The following is a 20575-nucleotide window of genomic DNA, read 5'->3' as shown; positions in this document are numbered from 1 at the left end:
TTAAATTTCTCCTCTAGTACAAAGAAATTTGAGTGACATTTGTTTGCAACTATCCCACAAATGAATCAAAAACTATCAATATCACAAAAAATAACAAATTGTTGATGGATTTCATACTGCAATCTCTATCGCAAAGGCACTAAGGAAAATTATGAATATTACAAACTAGTGTAAGAACTGCTACGTAATTGTATACATGTACACACACGTAAAGTAATAAAAAGCACGAAGTAAAATAGAAAACAAGTGAAATAATTATTGTCGATCAGCTGTTGTTTTGGTGCTGCAAAATTAAATATAGTTACGGCATGCAGTCATACAAAAATATCATGAGAGTATGTATGTATGCACATCAAATTGTATCTATCAACCGCAGCGCAATGCAAAAGGAGGACAATGTAGCGCTTGCCGCAGTGGTTGATTATTTATTCTTATTATTTTTTATAAGATTTCACTCTTTGTAGCCTTTTTGTTCTTGTTACTTTTTGCATCGTTCATGCACAGCCGGTGCTCGTGCTCTTAATAGTCTACTATGCCGCAGCCGCAACACACAATGGTTCTGTTTAAATCGAGCCAACAACAACGGCCACATAACGATAACAACAACAACAATAAATGCGAATACAAAAATAGCAAATAAAATGTTTTATTCGACGATTTTACAAGTTTTGTGCAATGCGGCGACGATGCAGCAATTCTATAGTTCTTTTTGTATGGATATATATATGGTGGTGCACGAGGTACAACACAACGAGGAACACCAGTCAGAGTGAGGGAGACATGAAACGAGTGTTTTTAATAATGCGCCTTGTTGCATTGCACTGCTGCTGCTGCCTGCATTGACTTCTTGGCGATGCGCTACTCACTCACTTTTCTATGTTTACCACTTCCTTCCTTTTGCATTATATTGTTACATGTTTGTGTGAATTCTTTTTTGATGTTTTTTTTTTTTGGTTTTGGTTTCTTTCTCACAGCAATATATAAAGTCCATTTTCTGGGTCATAACAGTTTAAACACATATACTCAGTGCTCGTCTTGGTTGCACTTGCAACAAGCAAAAGTAATATTACAACAGCTGTATAAGCAATCTTCAAGTATATACAAGTATGTATTGAGCCAAACTAACAAGCTGGTCCGGAAAAACATTTTCCAATGTAAATAACGTTTGCAACAAAAAGTTGATATTTATATTGAATAGAATAAATATATTAAATTGTCCTAGAAATCTTTCTGCACTTCGGTGATAGATTTGGAAAACAAAATCTCCGGTAATAGAAACAAAAAATCTTAGACACTGATATCTTATAGCAGACAGCTGACAGCTCTCAAAATTAAATACCGTTTAACTTATTATGTAGTACAACAAGGTATTAAAAGTTTTAATGAAAAGCAAACAAATAAAAATTGTTCTGCAAAACAAGTAAAAAAACTAAATTATATCCCACTAGTGACCAAGTCGCAGCCATTGCACCTTTGTGTTATTTAATGACATTTGGCAAAGAAACGTGGAAAAAGTTAAAAGGAAAAAAGTAGTTTTATTTTTTGCTAAACAGATGGCACAATATCAACAACACTTTCACTCCTCAACGCAAGTGCCCAATTTGTTGCTGCGAAGTCGTGTTCTTCGGAAATGACTATATATTTTGGTTTTTTATTTTTATTTTGTTTACTATGAAATGCTCTACTGTTCTTCTGCGCTATTTTTAAATATTTTGTTGTCTCTATCTAAGTCTACAAATGCATGAACTGACGCTTTGTTCATTCTCTTACAATGAAAATCCTCTTCAGCTGCATAAAATTCGAATTTGCATACATTAAAGATTGCATAAAAAGGGAAAATTGTCAATCGCCACATACATACATACAGCAGTTGAAATGTTGTAAATTGACACTAAATAAAAAAAATGCACGACCTTGCTTAATCGACAGCCCGAAACGCTTCAATTGCAAACATTATTCCCACCAAATAGAATAACCCATATACAAAATGTATGTATATATGTACAGACAGCGCCGAGTTTAGCAAAAAAAAAAAACAAAATATAAAAAGTAAACAAACATCTGGTAGGCACGGCATATCAACCTTGATGAGTGACAACAACAATAATAACATTGTGAGATACATCAATGTTTAGATACAATTTTATTCACCCCATTGGCACTCATGCCATATTATATTGGACTCGTATTGTATGTACTTTTGTGTTTTGACTTCATTTTGCACAGTTTAATGTCATTTTAAAAACAAAAAAAAACGTGTTTTGGACGTGCGCTTGATAATATTGAAGACTAGCACCAATATGAAAAACGACAACTGAAAGTGAGTGATATAACAACTTTTCCAACTCTGCAACATTAACTTATTGGTGCTTTAACTGTCACTAAAAACTATAGCAGAAATCAAAAATTAAGTGGCTAAGTTCCAATATCACGTCTACGCATATTAAGAGTTGTCTTCATCGCAGCGTACAACAATAAAAACAACCACAGCCGGCGGAAGGCAACAAAATCGACATAACGGTGTGTAATTGTGTGTGCGCGTGTTGGTCAAACAATATCAGAAACCAAAACAAAAAAAAGTGGAGCAAACACACTTCATGGTTATATAAATATGTATGTATGTATGTAGAAATACATGTGTATGTACGTGTGTAAGTGAGTCAGTCAGGCACCATAAGCGCAGTAGTGTCCACCTCCACCTCCTGTTAATGGTGCTACACTTTTACCATCTTTGTATCCCTTTAAATCGTGGCTGAAATTGAACTGATGCCGGTTGTAACGTTGTCTGGCTTGCGATGGCTTGGCCTGGTTACTCTGCTAACACACTCTCAACTTAACTTGAACCTTAAAGATTTTTTATCACATTTTGTTGTGTGCCGTTTTTGATGTGAATGAAGTCTGTGTTACTATTGTTGTTGTTGTTGGTTGGGTAAAAGATGCCGCCGCGCCGGTTGATGTTTTACGTTTTTTTTTTTTATTTTATATTTCATTCATGAAAACGGCAAACGTTTATTGACACACTTTTGTGCACATGTACCTTTGCATACATATTTACGGTGGCAAGTGCTGTGTGCATACCAGAGGACTATGCAAAAGCAAAACAAAAAACAAAAACACAAAATATTTAGCGTTACTATATTTGTACATGTGTGTATATTGGCAAGATTGACTTTTATCAGACTGTCTGTATGTCAGATTGTATGGTGCAGAGCAGCTTGTAAGGTGACGTTGACCGTACAGCCCAACTAGGCACGCGTTTGTGCATATATGTATACGTTTGTTTTTAACTACATGTCTATGGGTAATTGTATTCGAACGACTATATCCGTCCTCACTAGTACCCACGTATAACAAATTTTCATACTATGTATTATGTAAGTATGTATGTATTTATTTATTTATAACTGTATGTATGTGTGTATGTACATATGTAGTTGCATATTTATACACTCTGCGGATTGTTTGTTTTCCTTTTGATTTCTGTCCGTATTATAAATACTTTTTTTTATTTTTGTTGTGATTATTTTGTTTGCCTGTTGTTGTTGGTCGTGCCATGTTGCCCTTGCTGATGATTTAAGGCGGCAAATTTAACTCAACTCGAGCGACAGTATGAATGAATAAAACGCGAGGGTACGAACTCGACGTATTTTTACATATTTATAGACATACATACATACCATATAAATTAGTGTATGTAAGAGTATGTACATAACTACAAACACTTTTGGCATGAGTAAGCATATGGGATACCCCAACTAAAAAAGCTTCAGCGGACCAGCTACATATTTTGTTTGTAAGCAAGTGAGATACAAACATACAATAATATTTCTAAATTTCGCCGGTTGTAGCTCTATTGATAAGCCTGTCAGGTGAAGTGTTTTTTTTGGAACTTCAAACTTGTATTCATATTTTCATATTTTTATGGTCCTAAAAGTTGCCGTAAGTATACTATTTTTTGTTTAGGCAACAATTTAGATACTAAAACTAAGAGAATAGGCCTAACTGTATATTCGTTTTCATTAATTTTAAATAGTAAATATATATTAATTATGCGCACTTACCGGTGGTGGCGTTCGATAGGCCTGCGACGGTCCTAATTGTGGGCTATATGGACGTGGTGGTGGTGCCCATCCTTGTTGCGCTCCATATGCTTGATGTGGTGGAGGTGGTGGTCCATGGGGTCCTTGTGGTCCGCCTTGTTGTTGCTGTTGTGCAACTTGTTGCTGCTGTTGTTGCGGATCATAACTATTTGCGTAACGATGTTGTGGCGGCGGCGGTGGATGCGACGATTGTAGTAAAGAATTTAAAGTGGGTGTGGGACCTTGCGGTGGCTGCCCGGGTATATATCGTTGCTGTGGTGGTCGACTGGGTGAGGCTATGCCACCACCCGGTCCAGACGGCGGTCCTGGTTGTTGTTGTGGTTTGCCACCAGGTGGCGGCTGTTGCATAGGGGAATGCCCATAGCGATAGGGATCAATATTTGGATCTGGATGATGATAACGTCCGTAAACCGGATGATGTCCACCTGGTGGTGGTGGTGGCGGTCCACCCAAAGGACCTTGCCCGTATTCATCTTTTTGTGGATGCTCACCAGGGTTTTGTGGGCCACCAGGGCCTCCGGGGCCACCCTGCTGGTGCGATAAATGTTGTTGTGGATGCGGTTGTTGATGCATATGATAATGTGATATTGCAGCAGATGGATCACTGCCAGGTGGTCCATACGAATGTGAAATTGTGTGTTGTTGTGGATCACTACCGTTATTGGGTGTAGGTGGACCTCCACTGGGTGGTCCTCCGCCTATCGCTGAATTAGGTGGAGCTGGACCACCTGGCACAACAGCACCGGGGCCACCATTTCCGCTACTTCCAGGACCACCAGCGCCAATTTGACCACTCGGTCCGCTGGGTGGCCCTACCCCACCTCCGCCAGCAGCACCACCCTGGCCAGAGGGTGATTTTATTTTCTCATTCATTACTTGTGTGACTCAATCCCAGGGATATATTTTTACTGCAGTTGCTGTTGTAAGAGGCTTGCAGTTTCCGTCAACGGCCGCTGCAACTGCACTGCTATATTATCTGTGATAAAAATTAAATAATTAAAGAATGTAAAGTATGGGTATAGATTTAATTTAATATATTATTATAATAATTAACTAACAAATCTGACCTAAAGTAGTCGTGGTATTCATTACAATTTATTTTCTTTTTATTTAAAATTAAACAAAAAAGAAAATGTATGGTGAAATTTAAGGACTTATTACGATTGATGATTATGAACTTTGAGAACATTCGGCCAAACATTGGTATTACTGTAACATTGAGCTGATTCTTGAGATATCAAAGATTTTAAAGAAAATATGGTACTATTATACAAATTTTGAAAACGAGATTATTTGACAAGATGGATGTTACAGCTGTGGCAGCCAGCGTATATTGAAAATATTGTTACATGAATAATCTGCCTTTATGTTATATATTTGACCAGCATCATGGTCTTCAAACATTGTAACACTTAATTCTGCCCAATATTGATCAAAACATGTTAACATGTTATTACGGGTGTAAGGTACAATGTTGTTCATTTAAAAACTCGCATTTCTATATAACAACTTTAATAGTGCTCTAGTTTGTGTCTTAACTTGATCATATTTAATTACACTAGAAATAAAATAATAAATATAAAATGTTTTGGTTTTTTCATTTAACTCACACTAAATGAAAACTGGAAACCTAATTATTAATAGTATGTACAATATGTCTTTGTGGAAATCATTTTCCATAAAATTGTTAGCATTGTTACTCAATTCGTTTCATTTAATGTTCGTCGAGACATGTGTATACTTCAATAAATCGCGTAGGTATGTATTAATCCCGAAATTTGGTTTAATTGCCAACACCCCAAGTGCAAATGTGAATATGTATTATTTTTCAATCGCGCTTTTTATGCAGTTTTTCAAATGTATTTATATGATATGACCGGTAGAAGGAGTAAATCGTTTTTACAGTGCAAAATAGTCAATAAAATAAGAGAGAAACATCGGAATCAGTAGCGATTGACGAGGGATGTGAACGATATAAGCGACACGACACAGCGGCGATTTAACATTTAACATTTAACAACAACATCAAACATTCAACATTTATCCAACAACAGCATTAAAATAGTAGTAGAAATTGACATGAATACGATACGAAGAGAACGAATGTGAATCGACAAAATATGGCATGGCTATGGCAAAATGCAGCACACCACTCTACCGCGAGAATGCTCTTCCACTATTCTCCTCTAGATCGCTCAGCAACCCGTGACAACTTCTTTTAACCTACTACTTCTTCCCACTTTCGTAGTTGCGACAAACAAGCAAGCTGGTAGAAGACAACGGCTGCGGCAAACACGCTCTCGTACAATGGCCGTGTTCGTAACGTTGTGTTGTTGTTGTGCAGTGTTATCGTGCCCTCGCGCTAGTTATCTCTTTCTATCTTATTCACGACACGTATGAAAGAAAACATATCGTTTTGCTCGTCACTCTCACGACTGCAGAGCAGATACTTGTATGAGATTTTGTGCAACGCGAAAATATGATTTTAATGATTTTTGGGCAATTCGTATTTTTAATTTAATTTTACACATCACAGAGCAGATTTTTTCAAATTTCACTTTCACTTAATGCAACCTTATATATTCAATTAAACATCTGCTGAATTTTGTAAATTAAATCCCACAATTTCCAATATAAAATCACTAATTTTCAATGCATTCGCACACGCTACCGAGACAACGAGTCGAAAGTACGTACGTATATTCGTATGGTTCCCGGACTTTTTACTTTGGATAGCTTAAAACAACATATCTGCAGCAGCAGTCGGTTCGTTTTATACGTCGTAATATCGTAGTACTTAACAGCTCGTTGCTGCCGCGCGCACTCAGTGTTGCATTTTATGGCAATACATGTGGATTCATACAAATGAAACTTATTATTTTTTACTACCTAACCAAAATTATTTTAATAAATTTGTTTTTAAAGATAAAACAAATGTTATGCTTAGTTATTTTAGTAAGCAAATTTATTTGATATTTGAAGCCCTTGTAAGAATTATTAAATGTTAATGCTGACTATGACATATAGGCTATATGACTATGTTATCAATAATTTGGTTGCTAATTGACATATTTTATCATTATCAATGATACGATATATTGGGTAAGGTAAAATCAAAATGAAGATAGTGAGATTATTCTACATACATTTATCTTACTAACTTTAGTTGCATTTTAATGTTTATATATTGTAATAGCTTTCATATAGTGGTCATTAAATCTTGAAATAATATATGATAGTTTGTGCTACTTACGCATTTATATCATCACTGCAACGGCGCGCATAAAAACATATATGCCCAAATATTGAAGTGCAAAACACTGTCAAATTAATGTTCCTTTAATCTAGAAAAAATTTCGAAAGTGTACAGAGTTTACCGTGCAGTGTTATTCTACGATGTTTGTGCTAAAAAGATGTTTAACAAAAACTGTCCGAATAATCACCAACAATCTGTATACGGCTTTTCTCTTCTACTTTGTCACCTCTTCGTTCAGTTGTATTCACTATACACTTACGATTTTCACCAACAATTCTCACCAATTCACTACATAAACATTTCGAATAAGACAACAGCTCTCGTTTACTTTGCTTTGTCTTGTTTTACTTTTCCCGATCTACTACTTCCTATTATTCGTCGTTTTTGACTTTAATATCTGCTGCTTATGTTCTTTGTGTACTTTGTTTTGTTTTTCGTTGTTTCCTACTCACTTTCTATGTATTCTGCTCGCATGCGGCTTTTTTCACCTTTACTCGCCAATAAGTGTGAGGGAGACATCAATAAAATACACAATGACGATGGCAATAACAATTACCATGCAGCTACGATGGCCACCGTCGACGATTGCTTCACTTCAGCCAAACGATGTTACTGCGAACGTTGTATTAAAAAGAAAACAAAACTAGTTTCTCTTCCTTTACGTATTATATCTATGCCTTGTATTTATTACGTCTGCTCCTTTTTCACTTCTTTTCAATTCGTACAACCATGCATTCGTCGATGACTTTTATTAATGCGTAATGTCGGCAACAAATACTTTTATTCTCTACTTAAATTTGCAATTAATGTGGGAACGATGGTAGTGTAAACCCCACTTCCAAGTTTTATGCTCCAAGCGATGTCAAAATTATGACGAGGACTCCACCCGGAGGCTGTTCGGCAATTAATGCTTGCGCAGACGATTCATTCAAATAATCCAGCAAATGTGGGAAATATTCGATGACAGGCAAATCTTGTATCCAGCGGCACCTGCTCTCTACGCCCTTCTAAACTATGAAAATATGAATTGTTTAAAACGATTGCAAAACAATTCATTTCCATTGGTCGTAAACACTTTCACATACACAGTTTCAGTTTTTCAAAACCAAACTAAAATACACTGCTATATTTGGATCACTTACAACAATCTCAGTCCATTAATAGGTTTCTAGATTATCTATAATCACTACGCTTCCTAAGTCTTTGAAATTTTCACAGTTTTCACGGGGAAAGTTGGAAATTTTCGATTTTCTTTTTTCCTTTATATGAGTGGAATACACGAGACCGAAGAAACGCTTGGCTTTCGGGACACGAACAAATTTTTGTGTAGTCGTCTGAAAATTTTTCACTTTGCGATACGGTCCTTTTCTTTAAACACACTTTTTACTCAAACTAATAACGTTTCGAAACAACTTCTTCACTCCTTTCGTTGTTGCACCATTCAATAACATTTTTAACACTTTTTTGCGTTTTAAATTAGTGTATTTTATTGAAATATTCAGTCAAATGCATTACGCCGAAATACACGAATATATCAAAATGGCGCACGCTAATGGAAGTGTTTGCAAAGCATTGCCAACGCAAATTACCAACATGTAACTGAATGTGGAAGCTATTTATTTCGTTCCACAATACTATTTTATAGGCCTGCCAACTTCCTGTTTTTATATTCCATATTCCACAAATTTATCTTTTAATTGAACGATTTCTTCTATACTATTATTAGAATCTTAAACTATACACTATGCTAATAAGACATAATTATGCTAATAACATAATCAATAAAATATTATCCTACCAAGGATTGTAAATATTAAGTAATATAATTTAACTACTAGTATTTAAATCTGTATTAAATCCTGAATGCATCTGGCAATACTAATTCATAGTTCCTATTGGACTTCTCTAACAAACATAATATTTCAGTTTACCAGCCAGTCATAAGTCGCAATAAAGAAATAACTCTACAGTAAATAATAACATTTTGAAAATTGAAACTAATTTCAAACTATTATTTAAATTAGTGAAGTATTTCACAACTCCTGCAACATAACACAAAATATAATGTATCAAGAGTATTTGAATCAGCTGCAAACGTCCATAGCCCCTCTCTCATCCGACGAGCTCAAGGATTTACTCAACGATGACGAAAAGCTGGATGAGAAAGTGAGTGAAGTACTAGAAAACCTTAAAACACAAAAGGACGACTTACTCATCGAAAATCGGTCCAAGGCCGAGAGTAATATTGAAAAAGAACCTAGAATAATCGAATTGCGTGGAAAAGTAAATGAATTAATGGACGAAGCCAAGAAGTATTGTGAAGCCGTGCAGGAAAAATTAGTCGAAGTTAAGGAAAAATCGGGCAATGTTAGTCAAGAAACTGCTTTAGCGTTGATACAAACGGCTGCTGCTGAAAGCGAGGAGGCAACAGACGCTTTAATTAAACAATTCACAGATAACGAAATCGTAGTGGAAGCATTTTTAGATGAATTTCTTGTTACGCGCAAAACGATGCACTTACGGAAGCTTAAAGCTGAAAAAATGCAAGAGTTAATACGCAGACAAACGCAACCAGGACAACGTGGTAATATCGGTAGTCATTTATTGCCAAATAGTGGATTTTATCCGACACCAGGAGTGCCTGCTATGGGTGGTGGCGGTGTTCCATACCCACTAGGGCCCATGATGCCGATGCCGCGCCCATATTAGCAAAAATAGTCCAGCTAACGTGCACTACCTTTCCAAACTTTTCCCATTTCGCTATGGTGAATTTCGATTTAACAAAAGGGTCAAATATGTTAGATAATAAAGTAGCGGAAACCTGCTTAAAAAATATCTCATTTTTTAAAATAAAATATTGTTAAAATGTTACGTAGTGATAAATAGCTACGAGTGTAAAAATAAATATAAGTATTCTACTTGAAAATGTCAGGCGCCATTCAATAAAATTATTTACAATTAAAGAAAGCGATGCAGGATTGTTTTCAATGTTAAATATAAGATACAGGTGGAAAATTTACTTTAACGGCTTCGGTTAATTGTAAATTGAAAGTTTTATTATTTGATAAAGTTTTTGTTAGTCTTATTAATATTTTATAAAATTGATCTCTTTTTGATGCTTAACTTCGAATTTATATTATAAAACTCTTTCAAAACTTCTCTAGCTATGCTATTCAAAATCAAGTTCATTACAGCCATGTTTGGCTAAACGTACGCCTTTCAGTATCTAAATTATATATAGTTATTTGTAATTAAAAAGCTACTCTCATTGCAGCAAATGCGGTAATACTACCGTCATCATGACGAACCGAATTCATTCATCCATTTCTCGTATTTTTCTAAATCAGCTTTGGATACACTCTTATTGCAACGACTCATGGCTTCTGTGAAATCTTGATTCGAGACAGGAAGATCAACTTCCTCTGTTGCCAATTGCCGTATTTGTTCCGGCGTAAGACCAGCTATCTTCCGACGCATCGACATCATACTAGCATCCCTAAGAAAATAATAACAAATATATATTAAGTTTTCTAGATAATGTGTATCAATATATTCCACCTGCAGACGTTGGTAATGTCAGCACCCGAATAACCCTCTAATTTCTTGGCGATTTCAGATAAGTTGACACTTTCGTCCACCTTTACCTCACGCAGATTAATCTTTAGTAAAGCTTCACGTCCTTCATCCGTTGGCAATGGAATATAAATACGTTTTTCCAATCGACGACGTAACGCTTCATCTATATCCCAAGGAAAATTTGTAGCAGCCAATACCATGACGACCTTCGTAGCCTCTTCGCTGCCCACACCATCCATTTGCACCAGCAGCTCTGATTTAACACGACGTGAGGCTTCATGTTCCGATTCAGAACCACGTCGCGAACAAAGTGAGTCAATTTCATCGATGAAAATTGTACTTGGCGCATAGAATCGTGCCATCTCGAACAATAAACGTACCATTTTCTCCGATTCTCCACGGTATTTAGATGTAAGCGTTGAAGATGATACGTTGAAAAATGTTGTGCCGCATTCCGTTGCCACTGCTTTGGCTAACATAGTTTTACCTGTACCCGGAGGACCCACCATGAGCACGCCTTTCCATGGACGTCGAATGCCCTAAATAAATAAAATATATCAAATTTTCAATAAGCACATTGTGTAAAGTGTTTTTCAGAATATGACACATGACCCGATCATTCCAACCGAGCATGAGTCATTTACAGTGAACTTACAAAAATTACTTTTTTTTTCTATCATTTTGGTATGAAGAGAATTTTCTAAGATAAAATTTACAAAATTGAATTATAGTTTTCTTACCTTGAAGTAGTCGGGCATAAGCATCGGCAGCACAACTGCTTCTTCGAGTAAACGTTTAGCATCGTGCAGGTCAGCTATGTCGTTCCAACGTACCTTAGGGTTACGTTGCAGTATATCACGTTCTTAAAAATAAAATAGCATGTATATTTATATTAAATAAAAATAATAATAAAATGTATACCCACCAAGTATATCCACTAGTTCGGCTTCCATGTGTGTACTAGGTTGAAATTTCTTTTCCTCCTTTTCTTCATTATCCCCTGCCTCTTCATCACGACATTCGTCATCTTTGTTACCGACATTATCGGCACCTGTTGCCGGATTACTACTAACTCCATTGCTTGAATGTGTTGTTTTTCTGCTAGATGTTGACGACGTCGATCGCCCATTCTGCTGCGCTCGTGCATTGTTTCCACCACTCCCTGCTATGGTACGTCTACTAGTAGCAGCACCTCCTGTAGTATTACGCTGTGGTATTGTGCTTTTTCCAGCAAGGCTGCCACCTTTTTTGTTCGGTATACCAGTACGGCTTCTATTTGGCACTGCGGGTCTATAATAGTTAAGAATAAGTTATTATACATGAAGCAAATATTCATAAAACATATACTTTTCCGAGCGTGGAGGTCCCCAAACGTCTGGATCTTTAGGAGGCGGAGTCCAAATGTCGGGATCTGGCCGAAACCAAGCCGTAGGATCTTTTGTCTCATCTTCGCTGACTTGTGTTTTTAATTTATGTGCGAATGGTGTGTTCTGCAAATCTAATGTCATTTCTGATAGCGTACGCTGTATGGCCTTTATTTGGGAGTATTCTTTTTCAATCTGCTGCGCTATCTGTGTGAACAATGAAATTAATAAAATATGGATGCATATTAAATGACGTATGACTTACCAATTTCCATTTGCTTTTACGCAGTGAATCATTCGTAGACTTAACCATGCGATCCAACATACCACCTAGTCCCTCATAATATATGCAAGCAGAGTCATAGTTGCCGGTATAGGCCATGTCACGCGCCAGCTTTGCGTTCTCACATATTTCCGCTATTGAAGTTTTGGCCATCACGGTCATTCCTACACAAGATTTCGTCTTTTGCTTTCCACCTCGTAATAGCTAATGTGATATAAAGCACGCACGTATGCAAAAAAAATTAAATCAAAAGGCCATATCGGACAAAGCGATGGCGACAGTAAAGTAGAGTCGTCAACATAGTCACCAGTTGTATTGGGAAAGTAAATAAAATAACAAAACCTTAGTTAGCAAAAATAGAAAGTGAGACTCACAAATTTCAACGACAAGACGCCGTTCAAGTTGACAAATAATAGAAGTAGCAATAAACGTTCGACACAATTAAAAAAAAACTTGAGATTTTATTGTTCAAATTTAATTGCTTATTCACAAATTGAAAGAAATTATTTATTTTAAATAAATGCAATGTTTTGTGCCCCCACCCTTAATAATTCTACCTTTATCGTACATATTCTGCCTAAAAATAATCATCAACTTATTTTATTTTTTGCTTTAATGACTGCCACTATTCGCTTTCGTCAGTCTTTGCATTTTCTTAAACTATCTTTATACGGAAGTTGCGGAAGTGTTCATATTCTACTTACGGTTATTGACATTAGATCGCGCCTTTTTCATACACTTCTAACTTTGAAACGTTTATTACTATTCTAAATTTACAATTTGGGGCTTATGTTTAATTTAAGCCTTATATTTTATTTTATTTTAGCCGTTAACTAAACGGGTGTAATATTTCTTCACTACTTCTACTTGTCTTCTCGTTCCTCTTTTCTTATGCTTTGTCTTATCTTCTCAGGAAATGTCAACTGCCGCCGCTGACAGTGTTGCTGTTTTTTATAACCCCAATATTTTTTTCATTGCATTTGCTATTTTGCTTCCACCCGGGTACTCGTGATACTTACTCGAGTACCGTTGATGATTTCCAAAAATGTATAATTACATATATGAATTTTGTTTGTGGGGGTTAGATGTCTGATAAAATATCATTAGTGATTTGCTAGTTTATATAGTGCGATATTGCAATAATTGTTTCTCTGGTGTTTATGTGCACTTCGGCGGCTTAATTATCGGTTTTTTCAATGGTTTCAGATAATAAAGCCAAATATATTTCTAATGATATCGCCCGGTAGTCACACAAATTTCATTAGATATATATCGGAATATAATTGTATACATTATACAATAATAATAATAAGTAGTAGAAAGTACACATCATAGTGCATAAACGCTGGGTTAAAGTACTTGAAAACAGTATCCGATGCATTATTGACATCTCTAACGATTAAATTTTTATATCGAACCCATATGACATATTCGGTGCACACTTTTGGACAACTAGAATTCTTTTTAATTCCAAAAAGAAAAGGATTCGCCCAACATAATCAACTCTTCCTGCCGGCACTTGAGGAGATATTAAAATGACACCTTTAACACAAGACGGTATACAGGAAGCTTTCGTTAGTGAAGCAGCACTTCAGGAGGCAGCAGCCAAACTTAGTACAAGTAAGTATTTTATTATGATATATTGTATGTTCTTATTAAGTGTTTGTCCCCGATTAGATGTAGTCAAGGGCATATATGACGTATCATATGTTGTGGAGCAAATGGGTTTTGCTCTAACTTCAACGACCTTGGAAGAACGTATAAAAGGAACACAACTTTTATCAAGTGTGCTGCAGCAGTTACCAAAGGATTATCTTAATTCGAAACAAATGGATTTCCTTACGGCTTTCTACACTGATCGGCTAAAGGACCACCACAGTGTGTTACCTGCTGTGATTGATGGCATACATGCCATATTGGAAATGAAGGAATTGCCGGCAGAAAATGTGCCGAAAATTTTGAACACATTTTTCAAGCATACCAGTTGCCAATCACATCAACGAGGCGAACGTGGAAAGTGGTTCAAAATATTGCAGTTAGCATCCAAACGATTTGAAAAAGGTAATTATTTTATTGTAATCATTACTAGTGAGCTGGAATTATTTGTTTCGTGTTTATTTGTAATGTAGAACTCAAACAGATGGGTGGCGATTTCATGTATGGCTTGATAAATTCCATTGATGGAGAACGTGATCCACGCAATTTAGATTTTATATTTACTTTTATGCCAGACTTGATCAAACATTTTTCGCTTTTGCATTTGGCTGAAGAAATGTTTGAAATATTTGCTTGTTATTTTCCTATTGATTTCACCCCGAGCCGTGAGGATCCTAGTAATATTTCGCGCGATGAACTGGCCGAGAAGTTATCTGATTGTTTGGTGGCATCGTCTGAATTCATTGAATGGGTAGTGCCTTTGGCAGTAGAAAAACTGGAAAGCGATTTAGTGGAGGCCAAATTGGACTCGATAAATCTTTTGGTAAAAATATGAATTTACTTATAGTTATCATAATCACTGGTTCTTGAAATTACAGGTTAAGGCCGCAGTACATTTCACATCAAAAGCAATGTCTGAGCACTTCGATGTGATTTGGACTGCATTGAAATCGGAAATTTTTCCAGGAGGCGGTAATGCGGATATTGTTTCTGCCGGTCTCGTTCTGTTAAGAACAATTTTAGAGCAGGCTTATGAAACGCCTGACATCAGCCACAGTTACCAAAGCAAGGTGCTAGGTACCATTTTAACCCACCTAAGTGACGTCAATCAGCGCCTCTACAATCCATCTACGGCCATCGCATTAGTGTGTGTTGCGGGAGATCCACTGTTTGCTGGTGATCGCATTCTTAATACTTTCTTGTTGAAACTAAACGCAGAATCGGCAAGTGGGGACGGTGAGGGCGACAAGGCAGTTGTTTACAATGAAGACGAACGTCTTAAAGTATATGCGATTATTGCACAGCTATTCAAAATAGTAGCAATAAAAGATTGTTTAGAGAAGCTGAATCGAACTACAAACGATCAAATTCATGCGGATATTATTACAATATTACGCACTAATATAGACACTGATGCTCAACAACAGAACATTGATTTAAAAAATGCCGCACTAAGCGCATTGACCGAGAGCGTTCCATTAATTAGCGAAAAAAATCGTGCGCTACTCTACAAAGTACTTATACAGTTGATCACACACGACTCGCTTGAGCTTGAGTGCATAGAAGTGCTGGAATTGTTGGGCGCTTTGTATCCAATTGAAATGCAATCCAACTGCATTGATGTGTTAATAAGGAATTTCGCACTCTACTCGAATTTCGTAAAGCGTAAAGTGTTGAAGCACTTGCTGCGCCTGGTCATACATGCAGCATTCACATCGCGTGTACTCGATTTAGTATGGCATTATGCTTTCGGTCAAAACATAACGCAAGATGTGCAATTGCTGGCGCTTGAAGCCGTTAATATGCTGTTGAATAGCGATGATACACGCTTGATCGTCGAGTTGCAGTACAATAATTGTCTTATTGCAAAGCTGGTGGAATTGGCTTTGGGTGCGACAACACTCAGTCTACCTGCTTTGGAAGAAATTGCCACAGCAATATGTCGCATTGAACAGCATTTATCTGTTTCCGAACAATATGTAATTGCCACGGAATACTTAACGCAGTTGAAATTACAGTCTGTTGCACATTTGTATGTCGCCAAAGGGCTACTGTGTCGCTTGCATCAGGACATTAGTCTGGATGATTTCTTAGAATCTCTACTCACTGACTTGACGCAACAGTCATTGAGCGGCGATCAAGTGGAAGAAGATAAGGAGAAAATGCGTGTCGTTGCACGTCAGTTGCTTTGTAGTGTTGTTAATCGCATGGAGAACAACGAACAAAATCGCAATAATTTAAATAAACTTTTGGTGCTACTGAAGGACAAGATAAAAGAAGAGAACACACTGGCTGTGCAGACTTTGGCATGGTTGGCCAAAGGGCTTATTGTATCTGGCAGTGAAGTGGCTGCCGAAATTATTGACACCGTAAGTGCTTGAAATTGAAGAGAGTGTGTAATTTCACAAATAATCTTTTTTTTTCTTTTTAGCTAACAGAGTTGTTGGAGCATCCTAATCTATGCTCAGTAGCAACGCGCGCATTCGAAATCATCGCTATGGAGTGTGAGCAGCTGTTTTTACCAAAGGTTAAAATCCTATACAGGCAAAAGCTTTTCAATATGGTTTTAGCCAAGTTGGACAATAAGCTGAATGCGCATTCCGAAAACTACCTGATTGCTTTTATTTTTGTGCTGAAAAGTGCACCGCACACTGTGCAGCAAATGAACATCGAAAAGGTATTTGAATCGAGTTTAATTTTACAATTTTCATTTAGCTAATTTATTAATTACAGATAGGGCCACTGCTCTTCAAATCGTTGGAGTGTGATCACACGACAATGCTCCACATTGCACTGGACATTTGTGGACGTTTTGTTGCAGTGCGCGATGAATACTTTCTTCGACATTTGGGTCATTTAATACCCAGATGCGTACAGTTGTCCAAATACCAAAAGTCTATGGTGAGTGCAAGTGTAACGTATAACGCCTTGTTTCTCTAACTAAAGACTTGATCATCTTCTCAATTTGCAGAAAGTTCGCATATGTGCTTTGAGTCTTTTACACGACATTACCAAATACCCGACGCATGTGCTGCTAACGCATAAGCTGGATGTAGTGCTGGAACTGGCGTCCGCACTGGACGACCATAAGCGCTTGGTACGCAATGCAGCGGTGCGTACGCGGAACGCGTGGTTCTTGGTGGGCTCAGGCGATTCGAATTAATACATGGACAAGTGGATGCTGCCACATTCAATAGAAATAAGCGTCCTTACTTGTATTGTTTTTGTTTTAGGTTCGATATACTTCAATGTTTATGCAGACAAGTACAATAATGTAGCAATTAATTAGTTAAACAGCAAACAATTTCATATGAACATACAATATATGTACATACATGTGTAAGTACACGTATGTTTCTGAACGCACAAGTGTTTTTAAAAATTAGCAATTTTAATTTCTAAACACTTTTACAAGAAATTAAAAAAATAAACTAGAAAACCAAAAGAACACCATTGTAGTTTTTTTAATTTTAATTTTTATTTTTGGGCTAATTACCTCAACGTTTATTCGTACACGATAATATTAACATTATTTTGTTTTGTTGTTGTTGCGAGAATAAGTAGCGCTTGAGAAACGTGTATACGAAATATTTGCGAAAGATCTGGTAGTGTATTCGTGGACTTAATAGTTAGAGCCCACTTCGTTGCGGTACCATAGAACCGACTGTTATGGATATATGAATGCATGTGATTGCTCAGATTGCTTAGATGGTTGGTGCCTATGTGGATAAGTATGTTTATATGTACTATTTCGTATGTTTTGTACATGTGTGCATGCATGCTTAAGGCTAATACGGATGGTCACACAGCGAACGCGCCATAAGCGCACATTTTTGCGCGCGCTGCACTACGTCCGGACAGCGTTGCTTGCGTACTAGGCGACAGTCTTGAAAGAAGCCTTCGTTGCGTGGAAAGCCGTGTGTGAAATCGCGAAACGTTAGTAAGCCGAGTCCCCAGATTTTGCCACCACGAAATTCGCCTTCGAATTTCATACCATCGGAACGCCAAAATATGCCATGACCATGGAACCAGCCGTGCATAAATTCACCTTCGTATCTAATAATTATGATTAAAAAGTATTTATAATAATTTTCTATACAACTGCAAGCTCACTTAGCGCCATCGGAGAACCACAGACAACCGAGACCATGACTGAGTCCATCGTGGAACTGCCCATCGTAGCGTGTGCCATCGGGAAGTTGTAAGTGCCCAATGCCATGCTTCTGACCGCGCTGATCCCATTCACCGATGTAACGTGTAGAGTCCTCATATCGCCAACCACCGACTTTAACAGCGCCAAAGGAGGTGGTGTTTTCGTTGCGACCGTGATGGGCGCCGCCGCCTGCGCCGGCCATCATGCCAACTTCGCTCACTACACCTACGACAGTGGAGTTAACAATTATTGTTATTTAATATGTGAAATGTTTGTCGGTATGTGTGAGTAAATGTGTCTCACTTTGATCCTCGTAGTCGTCCATGCTGCTTGCTGACTCTTTTGTGGAAACTATTTAGATTTTTATTGAATTATTTTTGAAGTGAAATGCAAACAGCAATGAAAAAGTAATGTAAACTGAATGCTAAATGCTGCTGGAATGGAATGCAATGAAAAAGACACTCAAATTCTTATAAGCAGCGCTACACCTGACGCAACGTGCATATTTGTTTCATGAGAAAGGGACTTCCACTGCAAGAGTTTGTAACTGTTGAATGCTTAAGCAAACGAACTAAATTATATTAGAAACGAACTCTACCAACGGTACGTCGTGTGTTAGCGCATTCTCAGTGTGTGCTATGTACGCGCGAATTTTTCGACTTGTTTGGCTTCTTAGCACAGCAGTAGCATTGAGTGCTTTTCCAAAACCAAATCTAATTAACATATTTTGCCTGGAAATTGTCAATGTTTCGACCAAATTTCTTTTGCATGCGCTCATTTCTTCAGTGACTACTTGTCACCTAGCTTGAATGTCAAACTCAATGCGTTAAATTTTAGCAGTTGATAAACTACTTCCGGTATGACAACAGCAGTTACGAGTCGATTCCGTGCCCAAGAGAATCGGCTCCACGCAACCGAAACGGACCTTATTCTCCATGCCGCTAAGGATTGTCAAATCAACAGTATTCATCAGAATTATTTGGGGAATGTTTTTGCCGCTACAACAACAATAACAAGTTCAATTGAAAATTAGTTATTTTGAAGAATATAAGTGAAAATTCGCTTATAACACTTTTTACTAACAACCCGAGTACCGAGTTTGTCAGGGTTTTTGTGCAGATTCTGTTTCTAAGAATTCGTTTAGCCCGAGATGCCGGAGTACTATTATTCTTATAGTTACTATGCAAACAATTTGATATAGATATTACAACAGCAGCAATACTCAAAACCATTTGACCCTACATATTATACTATAGCTACAACAACAAATCTAAAGAAAATTAATAAACTGTCTATTATTTAAGTTTAAATTATTTTATTTATTTTTATTATATATTCTTATACAATTTACTGAATTTCAAAATTTCTGCAATTTTTTTAAATGGTGTGACATGCTTCCGCTTGATAGTTTAATAAGATTGTGTTACTAAAACAAAAACATAATAATATTATATGAAAAATCAAATTAAGTAGTACAATTATAGAAGATTATTAAAGATAGGAGAATAATGCTGGGACACATGTATTCGTAATTGTAAAATAAGTATACATATATAAAGAATATCATAATAATTCTATGTACGTGCATGCAAATATGATGCGCGTGTGTTTCACAAGTGGCCTTAAAGGTAAACAATACAGTTAATATGCAGAACAACATAATGGATATTCACTATGACTATTAATAGTGTTTCAAAAAAATTTCTTTTCGTTTTTAGTTTCAAATTGTGATTGGGAAAATGTTTAATTATGTTATATACTGTATATTAATATATAATTTGCGAATAAATAAGCAGCAAACTTCATTCCATGCGTCGCTGAAAATAATCAATTGATCAAATTAACATAATTATAATTGTTTACAAATTATGTTCGTGTAAAATTGTTAGTGCATTTATAATTGAATTTTTTTTTAAAACCTTAAATATTTTTTTTGTTTTTTTTTTATATTTTTTTCTTTTATATTAACTATACGCCCAACTCCAAATTTTCTACGTAGATCTTTTGCGAATTTTACAAAAAATATGCAGCTCGCCGACCAAAACCTACTCGTACATGGTAGATATGCATGCTCTTGTAGACAAGAGTGTGTGCAAGAGTTTTTTACTAAAAGAATGTGTGTAAGACGTGTGTGTATTAGCTGCTTCGTTTTTCGTTCAACTGTGAAAAAATTAAAAAAAAATATTA

General features: G+C 36.6%; 5 protein-coding genes across 21 annotated transcripts in view; 2 read left to right on the top strand and 3 right to left on the bottom strand.

The window, feature by feature from the left end:
• LOC105214103 (trithorax group protein osa) overlaps positions 1–8934 on the bottom strand; it is a 78484-nt gene extending 69550 nt beyond the window's left edge. For 8 of the 15 annotated variants that reach the window (XR_008472033.1, XM_011187316.3, XM_011187317.3 and 5 more), the window contains exons 1-2: positions 7354–8933; positions 4062–5076 (exon numbers count right to left, since the gene is read on the bottom strand). Coding sequence is in view for 14 of the 15 variants with exons in the window: in XM_011187316.3 (XP_011185618.1) it covers positions 4062–4973 (912 nt within the window). In the remaining variant the exon portion in view is untranslated. The other 7 variants (XM_054234984.1, XM_054234989.1, XM_054235023.1 and 4 more) reach the window with 7 other exon arrangements.
• Positions 8935–9248: 314 nt separating this feature from the next.
• On the top strand, positions 9249–10327 carry LOC105214106 (vacuolar protein sorting-associated protein 37B). Its single transcript, XM_011187328.3, has one exon. It carries the CDS (start codon positions 9421–9423, stop codon positions 10063–10065), a length of 645 nt encoding a protein of 214 aa, XP_011185630.1. The 5' UTR covers positions 9249–9420; the 3' UTR covers positions 10066–10327.
• A 63-nt stretch (positions 10328–10390) lies between these two features.
• Positions 10391–13482, bottom strand: LOC105214107 (katanin p60 ATPase-containing subunit A-like 1). 3 transcript variants are annotated; one of them, XM_011187329.3, is made up of 7 exons: positions 13284–13482; positions 12562–12783; positions 12280–12503; positions 11858–12222; positions 11673–11794; positions 10915–11471; positions 10391–10852 (listed from the first exon to the last, which is right to left on the bottom strand). In XM_011187329.3, exons 1-7 carry the CDS (start codon positions 13293–13295, stop codon positions 10654–10656), a joined length of 1701 nt encoding a protein of 566 aa, XP_011185631.2. In that variant the 5' UTR covers positions 13296–13482; the 3' UTR covers positions 10391–10653. The 3 variants fall into 3 exon arrangements, with proteins under 3 accessions (XP_011185631.2, XP_028897370.2, XP_028897371.2); XM_029041537.2 differs by lacking the exon at positions 13284–13482 and adding an exon at positions 13137–13255; XM_029041538.2 differs by lacking the exon at positions 13284–13482 and adding an exon at positions 12954–13075.
• Positions 13483–13972: 490 nt separating this feature from the next.
• LOC105214108 (MMS19 nucleotide excision repair protein) lies at positions 13973–17683 on the top strand. Its single transcript, XM_011187330.3, has 7 exons — positions 13973–14199; positions 14257–14640; positions 14709–15058; positions 15114–16604; positions 16667–16912; positions 16969–17136; positions 17207–17683. Exons 1-7 carry the CDS (start codon positions 14115–14117, stop codon positions 17396–17398), a joined length of 2916 nt encoding a protein of 971 aa, XP_011185632.1. The 5' UTR covers positions 13973–14114; the 3' UTR covers positions 17399–17683.
• Positions 17684–17946: 263 nt separating this feature from the next.
• On the bottom strand, positions 17947–19968 carry LOC105214109 (MORN repeat-containing protein 4 homolog). Its single transcript, XM_011187333.3, has 3 exons — positions 18692–19968; positions 18349–18613; positions 17947–18291 (listed from the first exon to the last, which is right to left on the bottom strand). The coding sequence occupies exons 1-3, from the start codon at positions 18711–18713 to the stop codon at positions 18024–18026; spliced, it is 555 nt and encodes a 184-aa protein (XP_011185635.2). The 5' UTR covers positions 18714–19968; the 3' UTR covers positions 17947–18023.
• Positions 19969–20575: the final 607 nt, after the last annotated feature.

Source organism: Zeugodacus cucurbitae, chromosome 2, assembly GCF_028554725.1.
Source record: "Zeugodacus cucurbitae isolate PBARC_wt_2022May chromosome 2, idZeuCucr1.2, whole genome shotgun sequence".
Taxonomy (NCBI): domain Eukaryota; kingdom Metazoa; phylum Arthropoda; class Insecta; order Diptera; family Tephritidae; genus Zeugodacus; species Zeugodacus cucurbitae.
The sequence above is the reverse complement of the archived record's forward strand: the minus strand, read 5'-3'. Positions and strand labels throughout refer to the sequence as shown.

Bases quoted from the DNA above. Each gene is read 5' to 3' on its own strand.
- LOC105214106 (XM_011187328.3), top strand. From the start codon at position 9,421: ATGTATCAAGAGTATTTGAATCAGCTGCAAACGTCCATAGCCCCTCTC.
- LOC105214107 (XM_011187329.3), bottom strand. The intron at 12,504-12,561 runs GTAAGTCATACG...TTGTTCACACAG, and splicing joins GTAAAAGCAAATGGAAATTG to ATAGCGCAGCAGATTGAAAA. The intron at 11,795-11,857 runs GTGGGTATACAT...TTTATTTTTAAG, and splicing joins CGAACTAGTGGATATACTTG to AACGTGATATACTGCAACGT.
- LOC105214108 (XM_011187330.3), top strand. From the start codon at position 14,115: ATGACACCTTTAACACAAGACGGTATACAGGAAGCTTTCGTTAGTGAA. The intron at 14,200-14,256 runs GTAAGTATTTTA...GTCCCCGATTAG, and splicing joins AGCAGCCAAACTTAGTACAA to ATGTAGTCAAGGGCATATAT. The intron at 17,137-17,206 runs GTGAGTGCAAGT...CTCAATTTGCAG, and splicing joins CCAAATACCAAAAGTCTATG to AAAGTTCGCATATGTGCTTT.
- LOC105214109 (XM_011187333.3), bottom strand. From the start codon at position 18,713: ATGGACGACTACGAGGATCAAA. The intron at 18,614-18,691 runs GTGAGACACATT...CCACTGTCGTAG, and splicing joins GGACGACTACGAGGATCAAA to GTGTAGTGAGCGAAGTTGGC. The intron at 18,292-18,348 runs GTGAGCTTGCAG...CATAATTATTAG, and splicing joins TGGTTCTCCGATGGCGCTAA to ATACGAAGGTGAATTTATGC.